The following is a 27464-nucleotide window of genomic DNA, read 5'->3' as shown; positions in this document are numbered from 1 at the left end:
ATTATTTAGGAATTTGACAACAAACTAGCTTGGTGAAGGTCACATCTTTCTTCTCCTTTTTCTTTTTTATTTTTTGTTTTTTCTTGGAGCATAGGCGCAACGGTAAGGTTATCGTTGTGTAACCTGGAGGTCATGGGTTCGGGACGTGGAAACAGCCTCTTGCAAAAATGCAAGGTAAGGCTGCGTACTATAGACTCATTGTGGTTCACCCCTTCCCTAGACCCCGCATACGCGGGAGACTTGTGCACCGGACTGCTTTTTTTTTTTTTCCCTTGGAGGGGAGAGGGGGGGGGGGGGGGCCCAGTTGATAATCTCATTTGTAGGGTTTTAGGAGTCTTAGGACTTGAAATTGTGCACTTCAAGTTCTGTTGACTGAAGGAACTCATGAGGGGAGGGGTGGGAATCAAATTGATGGAAGGATGGATTCGGGAAATATTACAATAACACCCTTCTCTCATATTATTTTATGAAAATGCTTTTGTCTTATTATGTAATATATTATAATGGTGATATGATAAATTAAGGGAGGATGACAATATTATTTGTAATAATATTAATAGGTAATATATTGTAATATTTAGATATCATAAATCTTTAAAATGAAAAAGATAAAAATTTATGTTTTTTTATCAAACTAAATAATTGCGTTATTATTGATACACACATATTGAAAAAATTGTAATAATGTTTCTTAATTTGTACAAAACAAAATAATTGCATTATTTAGAATTTTTTAAATCTTTTTTTAACTATGGATGTTTTTATAATTTCAATCATATTCCATTCTCAAATCCTTATTCCACCTAACCACTTGAATATGAATCAGTTACGGATCCCATTTATATTCTGTACACTCTTCAAATCCATTGATTGGAATGATCCATTTAGATTCTTATGTAATGAGAATTACGTTCTGTACACTGTCCGAATCCATTGATTGGAATGATCCATTTGGATTCTTGTGTAATAAGAATTATTTTTTATTTTATTCCTGTGACTCTAATTCCAGTTGCAGACAATTGAACATCTTACCTAGTTAGCCTTCCTAGGCCCCTTTTGTTTCCCTCTGGCAACTATGTTTCTTCAAAGCTTGAGTATATTCAAAAAGGTAGTTTTGAAGATGACTATCAATACCACCAGTTCAGTGGATAAAGCAAACACTATCAGGTGGAGGATGGGGGCTTAAAAAAATTGTTTTGTTCAACATTGCTTTTCTTAAAAGTAGTTGTTGAGTTTCATGGTTCAGAGATAATTTTGAAGGGTTGTAATCATGGATAAGTATGGAGTTGCGTTAAACTGTTGGGGAAGTTACGGGGTAGGTTTATGGAAATTATTTGCAAGGGTTTCAAGATAAGGACGGGCTCATCATCTTTTGGAATCATGTGTAGTGTTGGGCTGCTGAGCACATATGGCAAATTCAACTTGTAAAGTATCCCATCCTGTCTTGTTCATGTTCGGGATTCATCACTGATGGGGATGTGCCTGGGTAATGGGGACAGGGATGGGGATGAGGATTATTTTGTCCTCATTGGAAAGGATGGCATGGGGATTGGGATTTTGGAATGGGTAGGGCGATGCACCTCCCAAGCTCCAATGCTCTCCTTGTTTACCCGTGATTTATGTATAGGAGAACTCTTGTATATTTAAGGCAGGAAAAAATTACTATTAAATTTATTTAAATAGAACATAAATTTTCGTTTAGATGATTGATTTCATGGAGAACAATTTTCTTTTTCATTTATGTCATTAACTTCACAAATTTTGTCGAAAATGGATTTCTCGGTTGGAGCAAGATTGAGAATGTGGTCGGAATGAGTATGGGATGGGAGGATAAATAAAATCCTTCACAGGAAGTTGATGAAATGGGGATTCGTTTCCTTTTTGAGGATGTCAGGATGGGTATGGAGAATGGAGTTCCCAGCCCTGCACCATCCCATTTTCCATTGTTTAAGGCACCAATTTTTATTCCCAATTTCCCCACATAATTTGGCTACCAACCTGAATGCTAAAGTGGGTAACTTTCTTCAAGTGGACACTTTTTTCTTGGCATCCTATATTTGTAAGAGATGGTCATTGGGATGCAGTTAATATTAGAGCTTTTTAAAAATATTTATGCAATCAATTTGAAAATTGGTCAAAATGATAAATTTGGATGGTTAGTTTTTCTATGTTGCTCTTTTGGAACTCAATGAGCAGGCTGAGGAGAATTTCCTGCAGAAAGCAATTTGGAAGATCAAAACCACTCCTGGGGTGATGTAGGACAAATTTCCAACACAAAATTTCGATTTTAACTCTAATTAGACTTAATACATGAAGCCTTTTTAGAAACCTAACAAAACTCAAACACTATTTCCCTAAGCAATAATAACCTATAAAAAAATATTCCCCAAATAAATATACCCGAATAAAAAAAATGAAAATAAAATTATATCCATGCTTGCATACTATCAATGAGGCAAATTAGAAATATATGTGTGTGTGTGTGTATGTAAATGTAAACTCAACCTCAAAGTAGAAACGTGCTAATTGATGTTATCTTCTTTGCCCTAGTCACTATGATATTCAACTGTGTTCAGCCTGATCGACAGACAAACTCTCTTCAGGCTTAGTTTCAACTTCCATATACTTGGTAATTTCCATGTAATTTCCATCATAGTAACAGTTCTTAGGAAATTCCTATAAGAATTTTGTGTTTGTCCACAATTGTAATTGTCAAGTGGAAAGTTCCTGAATCAGTTGGCTTGGAGGAGGCATGACGTGGCTCGTGCTATGGAACTGATATTTTCTTGCAAGTATCCTTCTACTAATTGCTCTTTTTTCTCAGCAGTCCTATTGAAGGCAGTGTGTCGATCAATTGAGCTAAATGTACAATCGCAACTCAAGTCGTAGATAGAACTCTCCTATATATTGAATTATCTGTTTTTGTTCGTCTGCCACAAAAGAACATCCTGCAATGGACATATGAAAATTGTGTAAGCATCAACATCTCTATCATGTTGAGCTATTGATCTAGTAAAATTTTTTCTTAAATGAGATGCCTCATAAGATTCCACGCAGTTATTGGAGCTTGTCTACGAAGTTGTTGATGAACTAGACCATGCCACCAATTAGGGAAGTACATGCAAGATCCCTAAGGCAAATAATTGCCATGCCAGCTTTTTCTTTCTGTTTGATGACACTATAGGCAAAGAAATTTTTCGATTTGATGGAACCAAATCTCATAACATTTGTGGATCCCCCTTGCCTGTTAACTTGGGGAAAGTAATATTCATTCCATATTCCGGATTTCTAGTGACTTGCATGGAAGCAGGTGTGTTATGGATACATACAGCAGTTGAGATATTGGAACTTGTAGGGAGAAACAATACTCAAACTCCCTCTTTGTGTGAATTTGCGGGAAACTATAAAATAGAGCAATATATATGTGGAATATATATATCTAAACACGACAAGCACAAGACACGATTTTTACGTGGAAAACCTTCTCGGTGTGAGAAGGAAAAACGATGGGACCGTAGTCCACTTAAACAATTTCACTATCAACAACTACGGGAATGCATGAGTCTTCTCTAGTCTCAATTAGAGGCATACAATCAACATTTATCTTCAAGAAATGGAATTCCTTGGCTTAAATCAACTTCAACAAGAATTAAAGAAAGATCTCACCAAAACAGAGGCTACTGTTCACGGGCTAAAAAATAACACCGACTGCTCATAATCGAATGTCCACCGTTCACAATGAGGATTCACGTGTCGTGAACATCCCTATAAAATTTCAGCTCAATTGGACCAAAAATTCTTGTTGATCGGAGCAGTTGATCAAGACTAGACAGCTCTCTCTCTCTCTCTATGTGGCGGCGGTGGCGGCTCTCTCTTCTTTTCTTTCTTATTTTCTGATTGTTCACCACATTTTGCAATAGCAAAGGATAAGGTTATTAACCTTATTCTTTTAAATGGGCCTCTCCACACATGGGCCTGTATTGGGCAAGTTTGGGCCATCCTCACTTAGGAGGGAAACCCAACCCAACAAATATCTCCCTTCCCGACTAGGTGGTTGGATTTGCCATCCCGGCGATCGAGCGACAAATCTCAAGCTTCTTCCTTGCTAGTGCCTTTGTTAACATATCGGAGCCATTATCATCGGTGTGAATTTTCTCAAGTGTTATGAACTTGTCATTAAGAATATCTCTTATCCAATGGTACCTTACATCAATGTGTTTCGATCTCGAGGTGAATAGTACTTTGATTATTACAAAACAACACATATTGTTGTTGCGTGAAACCAAGCTCCCGTAAAAACTTTTTCATCCATAGCAACTCTTTACAAGCTTCTGTTGCTGCAATCAACTCTGCTTCAGTTGTAGAAAGTGCAATACATTTTTGTAACCTCGACTGCCAAGAAATAGTCCCTCCTGAGAAAGTGATCTAATAACCCAAAGTAGACTTAATAGGTATCCACATCTCCAGCCATATCAGAATCTGTATAGCCAACCAACATTGGTTTGCCACTCCCAAAGCTAAGAATCAACTTGGAAGTGCCTCGTAGATATTTCATAATCCACTTTACCGCATTCCAATGTTCTCTTCTTGGATCTGAGAGAAACCGGCTAACAACACCAATTGCATGGGCTATGTCTAGCCTCGTACAAAACATTGCATGCATCAAGCTTCCTACTGCTGAGGCATATGGAATTCTTTCCATATCTTCCTTCTCTTCATCTGTTGAAGGGCTTTGCTTTGTGCTCAACTTAAAGTGTGTAGCAAGTGGAGAGCTAACCACTTTAGCCTTGTTAATGTTGAACCTCTCAAGCACTTTCTTAATGTATTGTTTCTGTGATATAAACAGTTTCTTGTCTTTTCTGCATCTATGAATGTGAACCCCAAGAATTTGCTTTGCTGGCCTCAAGTCCTTCATCGCAAATGACTGACTTAACTGCTTCTTCAACCTGTCAATTCTGGAAGAATTCATGCCAACAATCAACATGTCATCAAGATAAAGCAATAGAATAATAAAATCACCATCAGAAAATTTTTGCACAAAAACACAATGGTCAGAAGTAGTCTTCCTGTAGCCTTGCTCTTCCATAATAGACTCAAACTTCTTATACACTGCTTGGGTGCCTGCTTCAAACCATAAAGACTTTTCTTAAGCCGACTCACATAGTCCTCTTCCTTTCACCCTGAAACCCTCTGGTTGTTCCATATATATATCTCCTCCTCCAAATCATCATGAAGGGAGGTAGTTTTCACATCCATTTGTTCAATCTCTAAGTCTAGGCTAGCAGCTAAACCAAGAACCGCACGAATGGATGACATCTTCACAACAGGGGAAAAAATCTCATCAAGGGCAATACCTTTTCTCTGTCTGAACCCTTGAAAACCAGTCTAGCTTTGTACCATGGTTGTGAAGTGTGTTCATGTTGCTTCACCCTGTAAATCCACCCGTTCGTCAAAGCTCTCTTGCCCTTAGGCAACTTCACCAACTCAAAAGTGTGATTGTCATGCAATGACCACATCTCATCCTGCATAGCATCAACCCACTTTGACTTATGTTCATCTTCCATGGCTTTTGCATAACACTCAGGCTCTCCCTCGTCAGTTAGTAACACGAATTCATTTACAAAATACCGAGTGGAAGGATGTCGGTCTCTGGTAGACCTCCTGAGTGGAACATCTGGTGGTATCTTTGGTACTGGCAACTGATCATGAGTCTCATCTTGTAAGGGAACATCAGTATCACTTGGACCCTACTGGTCATTGTGAACATCATGTTCAAACCTGTGCTGGCAACTCTGTCAAAGGAGTCGGATCCTAGTCAATCAAACCATCATAGTATTGAGGCACTACTTTTTCTGTCTTCTCAATATCATGTATGATTTGATCTTCCATAAACACATCTCGGCTTCTCACAAGTTTCTTCTCAATTGGATCATACAACCTGTAGCCAAACTCATCTAGGCCATAGCCTTGGAAGATACACTGTTGAGTCTTCACATCTAGCTTAGACCTCTCATCTTTGGGAATATGCACAAATGCCTTACACCCAAAGACACGCAAATAATCATAAGAAACATCTTTGCCACTCCAAACCTTGTCTGGTACATCAAACTGAAGAGGAACACATGGTGTGAGATTAAGAACATGTACTGATGCACCCAAAGCCTCCCCCCAAAAGGAGTTTGGCAATTGTGATTGTGAAAGCAAGCACCTTACTCTCTTAACCAGTATTCTGTTCATCCTTTCAGCTAAACCATTCAACTGAGGAGTCTTCGGAGGTGTCCTTTGATGCCGAATACCCTGTTGCTTGCAATATTCATCAAAAAGACCCAAATTCTCTCCCCCATTATCTGTTCTAATGCACCTCAAAATTTTCCCAGTTTGTCTCTCAGTTGAAGTCTGAAATTGCTTAAACACATCTAATTCCTGATCTTTTCTTTTCAAGGTATATACCCATAACTTCCTTAAATGATCATCTATGAAAATCACAAAGTAAAGGCAGCCTCCAAGTGTTATAGTCTTCATAGGGCCACTGCCATCTGAATGAACAAGATCAAGTATACCTGCCTTTCTAATGGAAGGGGAACTCTTGAAGGAGACTTTGTTTTGCTTCCCTGCCAAAAAATGTGTGCACTTTTTCAAAGATGCACTCTTCATCCCAGATAGAAGATTCTTCTTGGCCAATATTGCCAAGCCTTTCTCACTAATGTGGGCAAGTTTCTTATGCCACAACTCTACTAAAACCTCATCATCCATTGCATTAATAATGTCTTTGGAGAGTTTTTACTCCAGCATGTACAAAGTAGAAAAACTTATGTGCTCGAGCAACAACCATAGCACTTCTAGTGAGCTTTTACTTACCATGGCAAAAGGTGCTGCAGTACCCATCATCATCAAGTTTACCTATATAAATCAAGTTCAAACGGATTTTAGGAATATGCTTCACATCTCTAAGAACTAGCTTCATGCCATTACTCATCTCTAAACACACATCGCTAATACTAACGATTTTGGCTAAGCCACCATTGCCCATCTTCACTATCCCAAAGTCACTAACTGTATAAGACGTGAAGAAATCACGTTGAGATGTAACATGAGTTGAGGCGCCACTATCAATCACCCAGCTGGTCTCATGGCATGCAAAATTAATGACATCATCATCATAAGCAGTGAAGAAGTTTCCGGAAGTAGTGATGGCAACTCGATCATCATTCTTGCCATCTCCATTCTTCGTATCCTTCCCTTTCTCTTTGTTCTCTTTCTGCAACTCTCAACAATATTTCCTTATGTGCCCTTTCATGCCACAATGATGACACTCAACATTAGCAAACCTGTTGGACTTGTTTCTGCTTTTATCTCTATTCTTCGGACCTCTGCTCTTACTCCTCCCCATTCTTTCTGTAACCAAAACTTCTGACTGTGAAGAGGATCCCTGTGATTTTCTTCTCATCTCTTCATTCAATACACTGTTTTTAGTTAGATCCATATTGATTACACCATTTGGAGCTGAGTTAAATAATGACATTCTAAATGTCTCCCAAAAGTCTGACAAAGTACCAAGTAAACACAAATCCTGAACCTCATCATCAAACTTGATACCCATCGCAGCAAGCTGATTAATAATTCCTTGGAAAGTGTTCAAGTGATCTGTTAAGGGAGTTCTATCTTGGTATCTCAAACACATCAACTGCTTCATCAAAAACATTTTATTATTTTCGGTCTTGCGAGCATACAGCACCTCAAGTTTTTGCCAAAGTGTGCGTGCATGTGTTTCACCATCAATATGATTCAAAACAATATCATCTACTCACTGCCTAAGATATCCACTAACTTGTCTGTGCAACAAAGTCCATTCTTCATCAAATTTATTTTCTGGCTTCTCAGAAGCAAACACAGGTAAATGGAATTGTTTCACATAAAGTAGGTTTTCCATTTTTCCTTTCCATATATGATAATTTGAAACATTCAAAGACACCATTCTACTTAGATTAGCATCCATAATTCAACACAAGATATTTAACAGAATAATAACCACTTAAGGGCGCTCGATCGAACCTTGCTCTGATACCACTTTTTAGGGAAAAACAACAATACTCAAACTCCCTCTTTGTGTGAATCTGCAGGAAACTATAAAATAGAGCAATATATATGTGGAATATATATATCCAAACATCACAAGCACAAGACAGACGATTTTTACGTGATAAACTTTCTCGGTGTGAGAAGAAAAAATCACAGGACCGTAGTCCACTCAAAAAAATTTCGCTATATACAATTACGAGAATGCATGAGTCTTCTCTAGTCTCAACTAGAGACATACAATCAGCAACTATCTTCAAGAAATAGAATCCCTTGACTTAAATCAACTTCTACAAGAATTAAAGAAATATCTCACCAAAACAGAGGCTACTGTTCAAGAGCTAAAAAATAGTGCCGAATGCTTATAATCCAATCTCCACCGTTCACAATGAGGATTCACATGTCGTGAACATCCCTATAAAATTTCAGCTCAATCGGACTACAAATGCTCGTTGATCGGAGCAGTTGATCAAGACTGGACAGCTCTCTCTCTATGTGGCGGCAGCGACTCTCTCTTCTTTTCTTTCTTATTTTCTGATTGTTCACCACACTTTTCAACAGCAAATGATAGGGTTATTAACCCTATTCTCTCAAATGGGCCTCTCCACATATGGGCCTGTATTGGGCAAGTTTGGGTCATCCTCACTTAGGAGGGAAACCCAACCCAACAGAACTAACATCATTGTCCTCGATTCCTGTATTTTTTCTGTCTGGATCAATATATTTATCAGTGTGGAAATATTGGATTCAAGAGCATCAAACTTTTCATTAAATTCAGGATTAAGTTGATTTTGTAAAGCAACAACCTGAGAATTGAGAGAATCTGCCTGACATATTTGCTTATTTAACATTATTTCTGCACTTCCTTTCCTCCTAATTCACAGCGACTTTTTCAGCAATGGGATTGTGTGTATGTGTGTTCATAAGTTCAAATGATACAATTTTTTTTTTTCGTATGGTCATTCTGGGACAATTTAACTAGGCTGGTCATTTCAGTTTGGACGCTGGACCAGCTGGTTTAGAGACTTGGTGACGCTCTGTTGGGCAGATGCAGAGCTGGGATGGGATGACTCAGATCAAGTTAGGTTGAACCTGGTCTCTTTAAACGTTTGCTTTGATTAAGACTGTAGGATTAGGGTTTCAGTCTTTTTTATTATTTGTTGAGTCCTGATCTGTACAGATGAAGCACAGCAGTTGCAACCCTGCAATGTGATGAGAGGGATGAGGATTGAACAACCCCAGATAATGGCAACAGAGCAATAGAGTTCTGTAGTGAAATATTTAATGGCAGCAATGAAGTGCAGGCTTGATGGTGACAGCACAAAGATCTCGCTAGGATGAGAATAAGGTGTAGAAGGTAAGGAAACAAGTGGTGAGATGAAGGGACACGGAGGCAACTGAGGCTAGGAATACAAACTCAATAGTGGAGCTTTGGCTGCTTTGCTGTTATTTTGGCGATGTTGTGATGAAGTTTGTTTCGATAAAGTGGTACTGATGCTGTTTGTGGATACTTGATGATTGGGGTCTTCAGCCTTCGATTGGAGGTTGCAACTAGGGCCCATGGAAAGAAGGCAATCCAACTTAGTGAGCTCGAACGCGCGACCATGGAGACTCTATCTTTGGCGGGGGAGAATCAGTTAGGTAGGGAACATTCTTTCCTATCATTATTATTCCACCCGTGTCACCCTCTATTCTATACTCTTAGAACAGTTGTTAGTTGGAAGACTTCTGGCGAGTGCTACTTTGGCTGAAACTGAACCCGGGAATTCTGTACACCCAATCGACACTAACCCGCCTGTCAACTGGCACTCCCCATTTGCACTTGAGACATGAAGAAGGGTCCCCCCTAGCCGCCTACCTACTTGTGCTCTGGAGTGGTTGTGAATAAAGAATGGTTGATGAAAATGGGGATGTTTCTGCAAGATGGTGGTAGATGGTAGAGTAACTACAGTAGTGGTGCAGATTATGCAATTTAAGTTGAAATGGCAAATCCTGTGGGTTTGAGTTGAAAACTGCAGTGAATCCTGTCAGACAGTAACTGCTGTGGCTATTTGAATTAAAATTGCAAACCCTGACAAATAACAATGGATCGAAGTCTCTGCTGAGACCACTTGATGCAGGACAAAATTTCCAACCAACTAAATGCCAATTCAAGTCTAATTAAACTTAAACAAATAGGGCCTTTTGTAGGATTAGAGTACTAGGAGAACGAGAAAACAAAGCCTAAATAAACTCAAATGCTACTTTCCTAGATAATCTAAAACATAAAAGTTATTGCCCATAAAATTACTTTAAATAAAGAAACAGAAAGACAACTAAACCATTGCTTGCATGCTATTTCAGGTCACCATCTTCATGCATCTTGTCTTTAAATGGTTTATAAAAGGGAGAATGTGCAATCAGCATTTCTTGTGCAAAAGAGGCATTGCTCGGTCTTCTTTGTTTTTCTTTGCTTGAGGTCTTTTTGACTTGGCTTATGCTATATTGGTATTTGTTGGCTGTGTTCTGAGTCTCTAATGAAAAGCTCCTTGCTTGGCAAAGACACTTCAGGAGATGAGCAAAGGAGAAAGCTTGGCCCTTGGCCCCTCTTGCTATATGGACCATATGGAGAGAGAGCCACCAGTCAAATTTATAAAGAGAAACGGATTTAGTACTTTTCGCCCTCTTCTTTTGTTGGAAAAGGAGAGGTTTCATTTTTAACTGGAATGATCTTGTTCCCTTCAATTTTTATGTATATTACCGCCGAATAGTTTTATCACTGTGAATGGCGTGCCTTAGAAATTTTTTTAACAAATTTTATTTTGCAGATTAAAAAAATATCAGCTTTATGTAACTTACCTAAACCTGTTGTCTTTCAAAATGCAGCAAGAAGGCCTTGAAGGAGAAATCACACGAAGATCACTGACATATACTTCATGGGATCCTTCATCCTCCAAAAACCCTGAACGGCGTGGATGGCATCCTTTAACTTACAAATTCTCAGATGCTACTCCCAAGCTCATCCAATCTATAAAGGTATACGTATTCCTGTTCTATGATTGTGCCATATTCCCTGCAAAACTATATGTTCTTCACTTATTATCAGGTTGATCCTTGATGTTGCTTGTGGGATTTAGCTTAATCTGAGAACAGATTCAACTGTTCAGTTATTGAAAACTTAGGGGTTGTTTGGGATCAGTGTCAAAAATTAGAGAAATGAAAACCAAAAACCAAAAACAGAAACTAAAAACTAGAAACTAACAACCTGTTTGGTTAACATTTATAAAACTAATACAAATTAAAAACTTAATTAAAAAAATGCTCATTTTCATCTTTAAATCAAAATATTATAAAAATATGATTAAAATAATAAAATTACAAATAATACACATTAATAAACATACTATAATAAAAATAAAATTTATTATAATTATTTTACTTAATTGTTCTACTTTCAAATTTTACTTTACAATAAAAAATTTATTAGATATGACAATTGAAAAATAGTAAAAGTATTTTGTAATTGGTTTATTATTATTTTTTAAAATTTATTTATATATATTTTAATTATATTTAAATTTATATGATCATTTAATTCTGATTTTAATTTAAAAGTATATAAAATAAATAATTTAGCCCAAAAAAGCTATTTATGGATATTAAAATTTTTGGCAAAAGGTTGCTAAAACAACCGAAAATCATAAAATCTGGTTTTCAGTTTTTTGGCAAACAACTGATAAACCAGCAGCAGAAACAGGAAACCAATAATAGAAACAAACATGTTTTTGTAATATGCTTTTTTTTATTGTGGAGAAACAAAAACAGAAAATAGGAAACAACAATGATACTAAACAGGCCCTCACTGTGCTACTAGCTTTGCAACAAAAGATTTAAGTATATTCGCTTGATTGAAAATATTATGACAATCCAAAAATAAAAATTAAAAAATGTGTGTTTTGAAATGTTGCTTAGCGGGAGAGAAATTGGTTATTGATGTGTCAATCTCAAGTTATTTGTGCTTCAATAACATGGCATGCCAATTAGACCTGGCAAAATGGATAAAAATCCGTTAATTCGATCCGCATCTGACCCGTTTTAACCGACTTATAATCAACCGCTTGCTAAATGAGTCGAATATGGTTTTCCATTTTCATATCCGCCTTCTTAGCGGGTTGGGTCGGGTTTATCCGGAGGATATCTGCCAATCTGCTTAAAAGTCCATTACTAATTAACCTATAATGGTCCAATTGCCCACAGCCCACAACCCAAGTATGAAGAGCCTAGTGCGGTAGTGCACACACGGCCCATGCTACATAGACGACCCAATAGCCCACACGGCCACAGGGCCACTGTCCATAGTCCGTCAGTCCCTCCATCCCACTCCCAGGCCAACCTAGTCCCAAATCTCAAATCCTATTAGGGTTTCATTGATTCAAAGTTCAAACTTTCAATTCCAGCTACGCAACCACATCCCACGACGACGACGACTCCCACTGCCACTGCCATAGCCGACTGCCACGAGCCACGATTCCCTCGCCCAGTCTTCCCTCGCAGCCTCGCCCATTCGGCCCTCGCCAGCTATCATGAAACTGCTGGTATTGTCCTCCACGCGGTAACAATTTATTTAGTCTGCCCGCTGCCCCTCTTACCTTCCCAGTTCTTTCCGTCCTTCCAAAATAATTTCCAATCTCCTTTCTCCAAGTGAAAATCCAAATATTTGCAGCAGCGGTGCTTCTTTCCAAAATGTTTGTTCTATCTCCAGGCCCTTGCTTTCAAGCCCTTTGTAGGTATTTTCTCCTCTCACTCTCCTCTTCCTTTAGTTTGTAGGGTTTAATGAATGTCTTTGTTTCGATTTTGATTAGGATGAGGCGTGGGAGAGCTGTTATTAACCTGCAACATATGGAAGGTTGTAGAATTTTGATTGGATACTCATTGTAGAGTACACGCCCAGCGAAACCCTCACCAAACACCTATTCATCCTTTCCATTTTTCTGACCTAATCCCTCCTTAAAAGCATTGCAAATTGCAGGTCATTTTCATTATCAATACTCTTTTCCTTCTTCTTCTTGTGTCCAATACAGTCCATCTTCATTTGAACGATTTAAATAAATCTTTCAAACTTGTGGTCTATCTTCATTTGACTGATTAATTTAATTAAATCTTCAAACTTATCTTGATGTTTAAACAACCAGAGGGTTGCCTTTTATGACTTAATTTTATTTCAACTGGCTGTAATCATCTACTCTATATTTCTAATTTATAAAAAACAAGTTTTTGTGTGAAGTGCACAAATGAATGGTGGTGGAGTCAAAAAGAAAGTGCGTGATAACCTCAGTGGGATTAATCTAAATTATAATAATTAATTGTTTTTACTGGAAAACCATTCTTAATAGTTATTTTACTAGAAATAATGAAAGTTAAGTGCAATAAGTCCCAAATATTGTTGGTGATATGCATGAGATACTATATGAGGTCTTTCAAATGCATAGGCACAATTAGAATGAATTTGAAGGCTCACCTAGAGAAGAGACTACTAGCCGAGAACCTACACATGGCCGAATGAGGATTTCAAAAAGTTTTATGAGTTGCTAAAGGATCTAGATAAAACTTTGTGTACTAGTGGATTGAACCTAGGCACTTAAAATGATAGGAACAGTCATCCATCTTACCTAGCAATTCAATTTAGATTTTTGATAGACTCACACAAGTCACACAGTTTGAGTTTCTATTTTGAGTTGGATTGAAACTAATTTATTATGTTTTAATGCTTACAATTTTACTTACATGAATCAGGAGTTGTTAATTAGTATAAACGATTGAATGATTAAAATAATTACTAAAAAATTTAATACACAAACTAATCGTAAGTTGTCGTATACAATTTAAATTATTATGACACAAAATAAATTATTAATAAAATTATATTTGAGAATGGCGGATTATCCGCCCATCCGCCATGAATTATCCAACCCGAAACCGCCTAATCCGCCACTTAAACGAATCGAATATGGATTATGATTTCTCCACCTGATAATCCGCCTTATCCGCCACGGATTATCTGACCCGATCCGCTTTGCCAGGTCTAATGCCAATATTGCAGTTGCGATAACGTGGATGTCATTTTTTTGAAGCCTGAAGGCATCACTTGTTTCTCAGATTGAATGATGGAAAGGCAAGACATATAAAGAGACAGAAATTTGGAGTAAACCTCCGGTGAACCTTACTTGAAAGTGAAGGGGGAAATGAGAGTAAATTTACAATGAACATTAAACCAGTTAGAGAGCTCATCCTCAAAACCTAGGTCTTAAGGAGAGAGAGCTAAGAGGATCTTATACTAACTTGAGACTGCCCACAGAGGCGATGTGAGACTAGACGCACACCAATACTCCCTTTGAGCCCATGGGGGGAAATGAGGCGAGGAGGAGTTCAGTCCACTGAGGAGCCAAACAACCCAAGACCTAGCTTTGATATCAAGTTAGAGAGCTCCTCCTCAAAACCTAGGTCTCAAGGAGAGAGAGTTAAGAGGATCTTATACTGGCTTGAGACTGCCCACAGAAGCGATGTGGGACTAGATGCACACCAATAAAACCCATTTGATGGTTTGCAGCTTGACTTGTATCTGGAGCTGTTTCCATCTCATGGGTAATAGAAGTGAACTTTTAAGTTTGTAAAATGGTGATGACTGGATTTGATTAGCATGACAACTATGGGGGAGGTGAAAATTTTTGACCTCTTGCCCAAGTTGAAATTTTTGGTCAAATTTGCACAAAAAAATTATTTGGGGCATGTTGCAGGGGAACTATTAAAAAAAAACCCTTTTAATGTGTCTCATAAGAACTTTTATATTTCTATCAACTCATGTCTAGAAAGCTTTTATTTTCCTTCAGTCTTCAACTCTTTGAACATAAGAAGGTGGAGATTGAGGTGGTCAAACTTAAAAACGAATATTGCACAGTATTTCACACCAGATTGGTTGACATAATAGTTATTATGAAACGAAGTCTGTTCAATGAAGAAATATAATCTAAACTGATGTGGTTCCTTTTTCAGGGAATAGATAACATATATTATGAAACTGAACATCGAAGAGAATGGTGTAGCAGCAAAGGAAAACCCTCAAAATGCTTCCTCTTTGCGAGGAAATTCACCCGTCCAGCGGCTCTAAAGCTTCTTAATACGGTAAGTTCCATATTTTACCTAGCCATGTCAGTTTAAGGCTTATTACTGTATTTATATTCTTTGTAGAAACTAGTTATTGACTGTGAGACATGGACACAGAAAAAGTTATCGAGAAGGATTTGGTGGAGAATCACATAAATGTTTTTTTAGTTGTAGATTTGTTTTTATTATTGTTATTTCTCTTATATGTTGCAACAATCAACATACATTTATTTGGTTGTATTTTATGTTGTCTGTTTTTCAGTCTGTGCTGGGAGCTTAAAAATGAAGCTGGAGAGGTAAATCCTACCTATGTTGAAGTAAATATGTATGTTGTAAGTTTCACACAAACTCGCGTATCACCTGGTGGGTATTCCACGTTTGAAGAAATATGTAGGAAAGGCAAAAGAAAAAAGAAACACAAGTTTTGCATATTTTGAAGCATAAAAGCATCCACAATTGGCTTTGTCATTTCTGATTCACCTGGTTAGTGTGTATAATAAAAGTATTCTCTCTCTCTCTCTCTCTACCTGAAAATGTCTTGTTGCTGAAATGGCAACAATAATATTTTTTTCAAAACTTCCTAGTCTAGTGGCTGAAGGGACTGGAAAGTTTTGGAGTTCATTTGTAACTTGGAAATATTAGGAAAGGAATGAAAAACATTAATCCTGCATTTGGAAGTTTGTATTGCATTTGAATGGTTTTTGACTAACGTAGTGTAAAATTGCATTAACTTGCATCTAATTTCATTCAGATTCCAAATTAAAGGTTTATGTAATTTTCAAAATAGGAGGCTTCCATTTCTTTTAATATAATTTTAAGGTCCTATTTGGGACTTGGAAATAGAAAGTAGAATATGAAAGAATTTGGCTAGAAAGAAAATTAAAAAGACATTAAATGAACAAAAAATTGATTTTGTTAATGTCAATATTGGATTTTTAAAATTTTAATCATATTAAAATAAATTTTAATTCTTAATAATATTTGATAGAGAAAATATAATAGAAAGTAATTTTTTAATTTTTGAAATAAAAAATTAGAGGAAAAATAAGGAGAATATGAAGAATTTGCGTCTTTTTTGTTAAATTTAAAGAAGTTCGTAGACTTTCTCAAATATTAGGTAAATTGATTGTGAGACTGTGTGTGTGTGTGTGTTTGTGAGAGAGAGAGAGAGAATTGGTAGAGGTTATTGAGAAAGAAAATAAAATATATAGTAAATTAATAAATAATAAATTTTATTTTCATTAATAGTTTTTTAATGTTAATAAAAAATATAATAAAATTTATTTATTTTATTTCCTTCTCAATTAAAATTAATTGGAAAAGCGCCTTTAAAAAATGAAAAATAAAAGACAGATCATATAGGTATGAAGCAACTTCTCAACGTCATCCTACTCACAAGAAATATGCACATTGGCTCAAGCAACTGATCATCCACCTTTGTGTATTTGTAAGGTTTGTACCTTTTGTACCTATTTTGTAAAAATTTTGGTGATAATGGATTTGGACTATCATGCCCCATGGACGTACCTCAACATTTGAGGGAATTACGTTAAATTTCTTATGTCTCATTTTGTTTATTATTTGCATTACTCCATTGATTTACTTGTGGGAATCGTTTCATATATAATTTTTTCCTAACAAGTGGTATCAGAGTTGTGTTCTTTGGACTCATTAGGTTTGTGTAAATCATGGATGGTAATATTGGTAGCATGATTAGCTTCAATGGAAGCAATTGGGTGACTTGGAAAACAAAAATGTAAGACCTTTTATTTTGCAAAGATTTGAATGGACCTATTGAGGGTGATAACCGAAAGCCTAAAGACAAGAGTGATGATGAGTGGAATATGCTTAATAGAAAAACCGTTGGTGTCATCCGTCAATGGATTGATGATAGTGTTTTTCATCATGTTTCTACTGAATCTGCACATGAATTGTGGAAAAAAATGAAGGGTCTTTATATATAAAGATGGTGGTCTTATTACCAAACATTTGAATGAAATGAAAAATATTATTGTAACGACCCGAATAATAATGGTATTTAAATAATAAAGAGGGAGAGAAATTGAATCAGTAACAGAAGGAGGCAGTCGACTTCATTGACAAATGGGAAGCGTTCATCGATGACATTGCATTTTGGAGGTGATAATTCAAAGAAAATTTCCTAGGCCTCATCGATGAATACAGGGGTTTCGTCAATGAGCGTTCTTCATGATCTCGTCGACAAGAAGATACCGAGAGAGGATTTTTGAGAAGTCTGAAATTCGTCGACGAGGATGCAGGTTTGTCGATGAACTTTCTACAGGAATCGTTGACGAAGTGATGTGGGTCGTCGACGAATCTCGCAATATAAATAGTGCTTAAATTCAGTTTTTACACAGAATTTCAGTGCAAACTCTCTTTCTCTTCTCTCCTACGACCTCTCCCTCTTCTCTCTTCGATTTTAGCCCCGTCGTTCACCGGATCGACGATCTGAGGCCATTATGACGCTCCTGGCAGAGTTCTCTTTAAGTCTATTGGGGCGGATCGTGTGATACCCCATGGATGAAAGACTTAAAAGATTAGATGTTACTACCCATATCAACAGGGTGCACCTTTCTTTTCGGGAATCTTCCCATATGAACTCCATGGTTAAGCATGCTTGGCTTGGAGCAATCTTAGGATGGGTGACCTCCTAGGAAGTTTTCTTAGGAAGTGTGTGAGTAAAGACAAAACACACTGAAAAGGACACATGTTGTTCTGTGGGGCCAATCATTACTCCGATAAGGCCCACCTCCTGTTGTTTGGTATAGGTGGAGGAGGAGAGACGCAGTGTTCCCTGGCAGACTCAGGTTGGAGCGTTACAAATGGTATTAGAGCCAACACCCAGCTGGAAGTGTGATAAGATTCACATCGCTTGAGTTTGGAAATGTGGGTTCGCAACGAGGACGTTGCGTTCTATAAGTGAGGGAGAATGTGATACCCCATTGATGAAAGACTTAAAAGATTAGATGTTACTACCCATATCAACAGGGTGCACCCTTTCTTTTCGGGAACCTTCCCATAAGAACTCCACGGTTAAGCGTGCTTGGCTTGGAGCTATCTTGGAATGGGTGACCTCCTGGGAAGTTTTCTCAGGAAGTGTGTGAGTGAGGACAAAACACACTGAAAATGACACGTGTTGGTCTGTGGGGCCAGTCATTACTCCGATAAGACCCACCTCCTGTTGTCTGGTCAAGGTGGAGGAGGAGAAATGCAGTGCTCCCTAGTAAACTTAGGTTGGAGCGTTACAAATCGTCAGTGGGATCAAGTCGAATTTCTTCCTAGAATCAGGGTAAGACCTTCTAGTCAATTTTTGGCCTTCTGTTAGTTGTAGGAAATGATGTAGGCAAAGAAATATTCATATTCTGTTCTGGAGAATGTTGTTTTCAGGGTGTTGAGTGGAGAGCCCTGCAGGGGTAGGACTGGTGTACGATAAGGGCTTTTAATAATCAAGTAAGGGAAATATGCTATGCTAGGTTATTTGAGTATGATTTCAGTATAAAATTATAAATGTTCTACCAGAGTATTATTCACAGCAGAAATTTATACAATTTATCAAGTATGATTAATATGTTTTAAAATTACTGTGTGACTTGAGAATATAGATATAGTACAGAAATATGTTTTACAATATTTTCTTGAGTTATGTTTTACAGAATATACAGACAATGGATATGTTTTATAATAATTGTAGAATACCATGATTATATAGTTGATATAGATACAGTGTACAGTACCATGACATATAGTTTTACAATTTATTTCAGAAAATACAGTTGATACAGATACAGTTTATCACAGTGTCATGGTTTATACAGTTATTACAGAATCATGGTAAAACATATAGTTATATACAAAAATGTATTATATAGTATCAAACCCTATTGGACCGTTACAGTTTACAGAGCACGATACTGTAGCTACATACAGTATATAAAGTGCAACCACCTATTCTGATAATACGTGGTATAAAGGTCGATCGCATAAAAACCCACGAGTGGACAGGCTCCCCATCAGATATAGGTTGAGGAGGGCTGATCAGACTGATGGAGTATAATGATTTATTCCTAGTTGGCCAGTCAGGATAGATCCCGCCTACGGGCCGCACAACCCTGTCATGAGGGGTTGAATCATGACATACAGTTATCCATAGGGAAGTTTTCAGTTATTACTATATTTATATAGATTTACAGAGATAGAAAATATATATATATTTATTAGAAGTATTTTGAATAGAAACCTAAAGTACAAAAATGTTAAGCAACTAGAAAAGGGTGATGGTTTATATTACTGGTATTGTATTTACAGATTCAGTGATACATGATTATATAGTAATAAATTTTCATACTATTTTAACTCATTTGTCACACACTAGAAATAACATATTTCGTCTTACTAAGTGTTAGTTCACCCTATGACTTTAACATTTTTCAGGTGATCCAAGTAGGCGAGCAGACCAGGCTCGCAGATAGAGGGGCCTCAGTATTGCCCTGATATTAGAGTGAGTATTTTTGGGAGTGTTTTTTTATAGCCCTAGTCAGTTGAGGGTATTTTTGGAAAACAGTCATATATATGTATTTTGGGAAACATTTTAGTACTCTGGTATTGTATATAATTATATGTGGTTATGTTCATTTGATTTCCGCTTCTCGCTGCTTAGGTTGATGGTTGAGTTTAATTCAGTTTGGTATCAGAACATTATTAATGTTATAGTATATATATATATATATAAACCTAATTAAATAGCAGGTCGTTACAATTATCAATAAACTTGCTACTATGAAAATAGTTTTTGATGATGAGTTGCAGGCCCTAATGCTTCTTAACTCTTTGCTGGAAAGTTGAGAGACTTTGATTGTGACAGTTAGTAATTCGGCTCCCGATGGAGTTGTTACTATGAACCAAGTAACTAGCAGCTTGTTGAATGAAGAAATTAGAAGAAAATCAGTTGGTTCTTCTCATTCAGAGGCATTTGTGACAAAAAATCGGGGGAGAGGCAGAAGCAAAAGCAAATATTCTCACTATAATGATAAATCAAAAAGCCGGTCTAGCTCAGTTTTGAAAAAAGATATTGAGTGCCACTATTGTTATAAGAAAGGGCATATGAAGTGGGAGTGTAAAAAATTAAAATTCAAGAAGCAAAAAAAAGAGAAAAATTTTGAGAAAAAACATGAAGACACAACTTCAATTGTATTTGATGGTGATCTTATGGTTGTTTGTGATGAAAGTTGCATTAATTAGACAAGTCAAAAGTCTAACTAGGTTATTGATTCCGGTGCGTCATTCCATGTCACTTCTCGGGAAGATTCCTTCACTTCCTATTCCAAAGGAAGTTATGGAGTTGTTTAGATGGGAAATGAAGGTTTGTCAAAAATTGTTGGCATGAAAAATCTTTGCTTGGAAACAAATCTTGGATACAAGTTGGTGCTCAAAGATGTGAGACATGTACCCAACATTTGACTAAATTTGATATCTATTGGAAAACTTGATGATGAAGGGTTTGACAACCATTTTGGTGATGGAAAATAGAAGCTCACAAAGGGTAATTTGGTGGTGGCTAAAGGTAAGAAGACTAGTACACTATACATGATGCAAAGTAAAATTGGTAATGGTGTTGTGAATGCAATTGAGAGTCACTCTTCCACCGGTTTGTGGCATAAGCATCTTGGGCACATGAGTGAAAAAGGAATGCAATTTTTGTTCAAAAAGAAGCTTCTACCCAGGATCAAAGGTACCCCTCTTAAAGCTTGTGTTCATTGTTTGGCCGGTAAGTAACATAGAGCTCCTTTTTGTACAAAGTTTGTTACTAAAAAAATATAATGCTCTAGATTTGATACATTTCGATGTATATGGTCCTTTGAAAGTTAAATCTCATAGTAATGCACTTTATTTTGTTACTTTTATTGATAATTGTTTAAGAAAAGTTTGGGCTTACACTTAGAAAACTAAAGATCAAGTTTTAGATGTGTTTAAGCATTTCCAGGTCAAAGTTGAAAAGGAGATCGAAAAGAAGGTGAAACGTGTGCGCTCGGATAATGGTGGAGAGTACATTGGCCCATTTGATACATATTGTTATAGTCAAGGCATTAGACATCAAATGACCATCAAAAAAACCCCTCAACAAAATGGAATTTCCGAAAGGATGAACCACATCATACTGGATAGAATGAGATGTATGCTCTCTCATGCGAAGTTGCCAAAATCATTTTGGGGGATGGTGATGGACTTGATTAATTTGTCTCCTTCAACTCCTCTACTAGGTGAAGTTCCCGAAAAAAATTGAAAAGGTAAGGATGTCACTTATGATCACTTGAAAGTGTTTGGTTGTCATACATTTGTTCACATTTCAAAAGATGAAAGATCCAAACTTGATGACAAGACGATGCAATGTATTTTTTTTTTTACTATGGGCATGATGAATTTGGATATAAATTGTGGGACCTGGTTGACAAGAAAGTTGTTAGGAGCCGGGATGTTGTATTTTTTGAAGATCAAACAATTGAAGATTTTTGGTTGAGCAACTACAATCTAACGGGAATGTTTTTGTTGACTTAGAGTCACCTTTTCCACCTTTGGCATATGATGAAAATATCGAAGATATTCATCCACCTCTTGAAAATGTTGAAAATGATGAAATTCCAAGTGATGTTGAAGATGAAAATGAAGGGGAGCAACAAGTTCAAGAGCAAGCTCTATTGAGAAAGTCTTCAAGAGAGCCAAGACCTTCAACTAAATATCCATCAAGTGATTATGTTACTCTAACAGATCAAGGGAAGCCCGAAAGCTATCAAGAAGCCATGAAACATGAAAATAAAACTGAATGGATGGAGGCTATGTAAGAGGAAATGAAATCCATAGTTGACAATCATACTTATGATTTGGTTAAACTTCCTCCTAGAAAGAAAGATTTGAAAAACAAATGGGTGTTTAGGTTGAAAAATGATGGAAAGAATTTTCGGTACAAGGCTAGACTTGTGGTAAAAGGCTTTAGTCAGAAAAAGGGAATTGACTCTGATGAAATATTCTCACCGGTTATGAAGATGTCATTTATTCGGGTTGTTCTTGGCATAGCAGCATACTTGAATTTAGAGGTTGAGCAACTAGATGTGAAAATCGCTTTCTTACATGGTGACTTGGAAAATGAAATTTACATGGAACAATCGGAAGGTTTCACACAAAAAAGGAAAGAGGATTTAATGTGCAAATTAAAGAAGAGTTTGTATGGGTTGAAGCAAGCACCACGAAGATGGTATAAGAAATTTGATTCTTTCATGATTGATCATGGTTACTCAAAAACCTCTTCAGATGATTGTGTATTTGTGAAAAAATTTACGGATGATACTTATATTATTCTCTTACTCTATGTTGATGATATGCTCGTTGTAGGACAAGACTCCTCCAAGATTGACAAGTTGAAGTTGGAGTTGAGCGAGTCTTTTGCTATGAAAGACTTGGGACTGGCAAAGCAAATTCTTGGCATGAGAATTATTCGTGATCGTGAAAAAGGGCAAATTTGGTTGTCTCAAGAAAGGTACATTTAAAAAGTGCTTGAGAGGTTCAATATGGATAAAGCAAAACTTGTTGGTTGCCCACTTGTTAGTCACTTCAAGTTTAGCACAAAACAAAGTCCTGTAAGTGAGAAAGACAAGGAAGAGATGAAGAAAATTCCTTATGCTTAGGTTGGTTCTTTAACCTATGCAATGGTTTGCACAAGACCGGATTTAGCGTATGCTGTTGGAGTTGTTAGTTGATTTCTCTCTAATCCAGGAAAGGAGCATTGGTTAGCGGTAAAATGAATTCTTTGATAACTTAGAGGCATTTCAAAGGTGTATTTGTGCTTGGGAAATGGTAAATCCATGCTCTATGGATTCACGGATGCCGACATAGCCAATGATGTTGATTCTATAAAATCTACTTCGGGTTATTTGATGACTTTTGTAGGGAGAGCTGTGTCATGGCAATCTAAATTACAGAAATGTGTTACTCTATCTACTACAAAAGCCGAGTTTATTGCCATTACCGAAGCTCGCAAAGAATTGCTTTGGTTGAAAAGATTCTTGAAAGAGTTGGACATGGAACAAGAAAGGTATGTTCTTTATTGTGATAGCCAAAATGCAATTCATTTGAGTAAGAATTCTATCTTTCATTCAAAGTCAAAATATATTGATGTTAGATGTCATTGGATTCGGGATGTGTTGGGTAAGAAATTATTGCAGCTTGATAAAATTCATACTGATGAAAATGGTTCGGATATGGTGACAAAAACATTGTCTAGAGACAAGCATGTTGGTAGAGTCGTCCCCATAAGTCGGGAGGGGGAGATTTGTTGGGTTTCTCTCCTTGTGGGGCTCGATGCATTGAAACTGGGCAATTTTTTTAATGGTGTGTTTTGGCTTCTCAAGATCAATGTCTACACATGCCCAGCTATTTTGAATTTTCTTCTCCAGCCTTTGCATTGGGTAGCACTCAACAGCCCCTCCACTTGGATTTTCCACACACAGCAGCGCAACTCCTCCTATTTGATTTTTTTTTTTTTGGTTAACAGTAGCAAGCTGCTCCTTCGTTTTTTTTTCTCCATTCCGTTTTCACTCACAGTAGAAATGCTTCACTAGCTTCTCACGTCTGCAGCATCAGATTCCTCATGCCTGTAGAGCTGCATGCGGCCTTTCTCCAGCGTGCTGTTCACTCCTATGACTCCAACTGCGTACTATTTATCAACATTTTGGGATTTCTCTAGTTTGCTCTTTTGATTGGTTATTTTTTGGAGCTTTATTCACAATATTTGGTGAGACCTTTTTTTATCTTGTTGCATTTGTTATACACCTTTGTGTATTTGTAAGGTTTGTGCTTTTGTATCCACTTTGTAAAAAAATTAGTGATAGTGGATTTGGACCGCTGTGCCCCGTGGACGTACCTCAATATTTGAGGGAACCGCGTTAAATTTTTTATGTCTCATTTTAGTTATTATTTGCATTACTCCATTGATTTACTTGTGAGAATTATTTCATATATAATTTTTTCCTAACAGCAAATTATTCTTGAGAATCTCAGTAATTCAGTTCAATAAAGATTCATGAACTCATTCATTTGAATAATAACTAAGAATGAATAAATATATTAAAATTCGATCTAAGTTCAGCTAAACCTTTAATTAAAAAATTTGGACATAATTAAGTAAACTTGTCCCATTAATAGTCTTATCTCAATGACAAAAAGTACATTCCACTCTTAAATGGTTTTTTGCCCATAGTATAAAGATCCTATTTAGTTAGACCTTTTATTTTATTTTTTAAGTCTTAAAAATACACAAATGTAGATATATTTGCATGTATACACCAAAAAGAATTTTTGTATTGCAATTTTCATTGAACTTTTTATTATTATACTACTTCTAAAAATGTATAGCCAAAAATATTTTGCTTCTCAAAGTAACAGAACTTGTAATGCTAAGTTTATCCTTCATCGTGTATTTTACGTAAAATAGAAATTCTAAATGTGTCCCAAAACTCAAATTTAAATGCTCCAAGCTCTTTATTGTTGTGATAATAGGGCATCTTCCAACAATGTGCAGTGGAATAAACATTGTATAAAGAATCACACATACATACTTGCAACAAAGTAAATGGTGAATACAAAATTATTCCGCAAGCATAGCAATGTAAAAAGAGTAAAGATAAGAGCAGCAACACCAGGAATTACGTGGTTCGGCAAAACCTACATCCACGGGAGCAATCGGTAAGAGATTTCACTATGAAAATAAAAAATATACATTCAATGATCTTCTCTCTTTCTCTCACCCCTCTCTTACTCTCTTGTTAAAATATGCTCAGAAGAACATATATAACAAGCCCTTGGAGGTTTCCCTTTGAATCCCCAACCGTCACACTGTTCAAATTCAAAATTCAAATAACTTCACACAACCCAAGCGCACTCGTCAACGAGTACAGGAGATTCGTCGACGAGACAAAGAAGCCCACACATCAACGAGTCTATACTCTCATCGACGAGTTTTCTGCTCTAAGATTTTCTGGCTCTCGGTATCTACTCTTCGACATGCACAGGGCACTTGTCGACTAGTCTTTTTCTGCCAGCACAAGAAGACTTCTCTTACATGTTTTCCTTTGTTTGGTTGTAATCCCACTAAGTATAAAAGTCAAACACAAATATAACAATCTCCACCTTGACGATTATACGCCCCTTAGGAGAACCTGAGAACATGACTAATTTCTCCACCTTGAACTTGCTCGATCAGGATCGTCTCCCTTCTAGCACTTGGAGACATGCACCAAGTCCAAGCAATGCCGCTTGAACTTGCCGATGGCAGCTTCAACTTCTACCATCAACCCTGATACAATTGTAGATACAATACTTGAAAACTTCATCCTAGGCTTCTAATAAGACCTTCCCACAATAGAAAACATAAAAACTGCTGCAAGCCTTATATCACCAAAGCCCCCTGCATAGTCCTCAACAAAATTAACAACTGACGGTCCACCTTTTTGCCTACTGAAACACTCCATTACACAATCATGGAGGACCTTTGACATATCATGGACATCACAGTCCCTTCTTGGGTATCGAGTGGTAGACATTCCATATTGATTCTCCACAAAACCCCCTGATATGGAAAAGGAAGTCTCCTTGCAGTTCCATCCATAAAGCCATACTGAGATAACACCAATCTCCCTGTAGCCCTATTCACAAAACCACCCTGAGATAATACTAATCTCTCTGCAGTTTGGTCCATGTGAATTAGTAAACCAAGACCCATCTTGGCCGTACCCAACACATTCATGTCAAAACCTTTCAACAGAGTTCCCAACTGATTAGCCTCAATTAAAGCATTTCCAACCAATAACATGTTATTCACATACAACAGATATATCACTTCATACATCACTATCACCCTCTTCCCAACTGAAAGTCTCACCAATTTATACTTGAATGGTGGTCTGATAGTACAAATGGGCCCACCATGATCCTGTTGGTCTCTCGAGCTAAAAACTCCCTGCAATATAAATTATGTCATCTTTGCACTAAGTCTGTTGCTCCACTCGCATCACTTGCCCATTCATACTATGATACTGTTGACTCGAGATAGAACTCCCCGTATTTCTGCCCTGAGTCCCTAACTCCACCTGAATAACATGATTGCTGCTACTGCAGTTTTCTAACATTAGTTTCTCTTCCTTTACCTAAGTAGGCTGCCCCATGACTTTAGTGCCAAAAGTTATGTCCTCGATCACCTCTTTATTTGTCATAGGATCACTCTGCTTGCACCATCCTTTCTTATAACCCAGAAAGATCTACTATCCGAATATAACACCAAGCCTAGATCCTCTATCACTAGAATAGTGCACCAGTGGACATCCACTCACAACCGAGTAGTCTATCACAAAACTTGTCCATAATTCACTTACAACTTTCCCATCTAACTGATAATACTGTAATTTACCCAGAATGTATTACTAGTTGACGTCATGTATTACCCCCCCCCCAATGACGGGTTGTATAGCCCAAAGGTGGGACTCGACAATGGCTGACCGACCACTGTCGGGTAAAAAATGTCTATAAGTACGATAAGCTCACCACACCCTGGTCTGGACTGCCAGGTGAACGTCTAACATTTTACACTGAAAGCCACATCGACTATCCATCTCCCACCCCCTCTACTTGCAGGGGCGGTTAGCACAAGTCTGATCATAATAATCTAATTTGTATAGCTACGGTACCATACTCTTGAAACTGAATTGAACTATCATTTGGGTTCTGTTAACATATAATGCATGATAATATACTTGCCTAACATAAATAGATTGATAGTATTTTCTATAATAACATACATACATACATACGACCTTGCACCGATTTCTTTCATATCTGTGGTCTTGCGCCGAACATTCATAAACATGACCTTACGCCGAAATCATACATAATACATGGCTTTGCTCTAGCTATCAATCACAGCTTTGCCCCGAACATTTCATACTTATCATTCTAAATAAATAATTCATTTATCATGTATTTTGAAATCATAATGTACTGCATTATTTCATAATCTCTGAAAACATACCTTATTCGTAAAATTGCCATAACATAATATTTTCCATGTAAACTAATATTCATGCCACACAATGTTGAATAAAACCATACATTCTATTCTAAAATCATATTTTCTAGCATTTCATAATATATATACATTTCAACATAATAGCGGTATTTTCCCAAAT

The 27464-nt window shown here is 37.0% G+C and overlaps 1 protein-coding gene across 1 annotated transcript in view; it reads left to right on the top strand.

The window, feature by feature from the left end:
* The window catches only part of LOC131168451 (glycosyltransferase BC10), a 28447-nt gene extending 12554 nt beyond the window's left edge, over window positions 1–15893 (top strand). The window contains exons 9-11 of the mRNA XM_058127880.1: window positions 10942–11091; window positions 15106–15234; window positions 15479–15893. Coding sequence (XP_057983863.1) covers window positions 10942–11091; window positions 15106–15234; window positions 15479–15496 — 297 coding nt within the window. The 3' untranslated portion in view covers window positions 15497–15893. The remainder of the gene's footprint in view (window positions 1–10941; window positions 11092–15105; window positions 15235–15478) is intronic.
* The last annotated feature ends 11571 nt before the right edge of the window (window positions 15894–27464 follow it).

Source organism: Malania oleifera, chromosome 11 (assembly GCF_029873635.1).
Source record: "Malania oleifera isolate guangnan ecotype guangnan chromosome 11, ASM2987363v1, whole genome shotgun sequence".
NCBI classification, from domain to species: domain Eukaryota; kingdom Viridiplantae; phylum Streptophyta; class Magnoliopsida; order Santalales; family Ximeniaceae; genus Malania; species Malania oleifera.
Note: the sequence above shows the minus strand (reverse complement) of the source record. Positions and strands in the feature narration are given on the sequence as shown.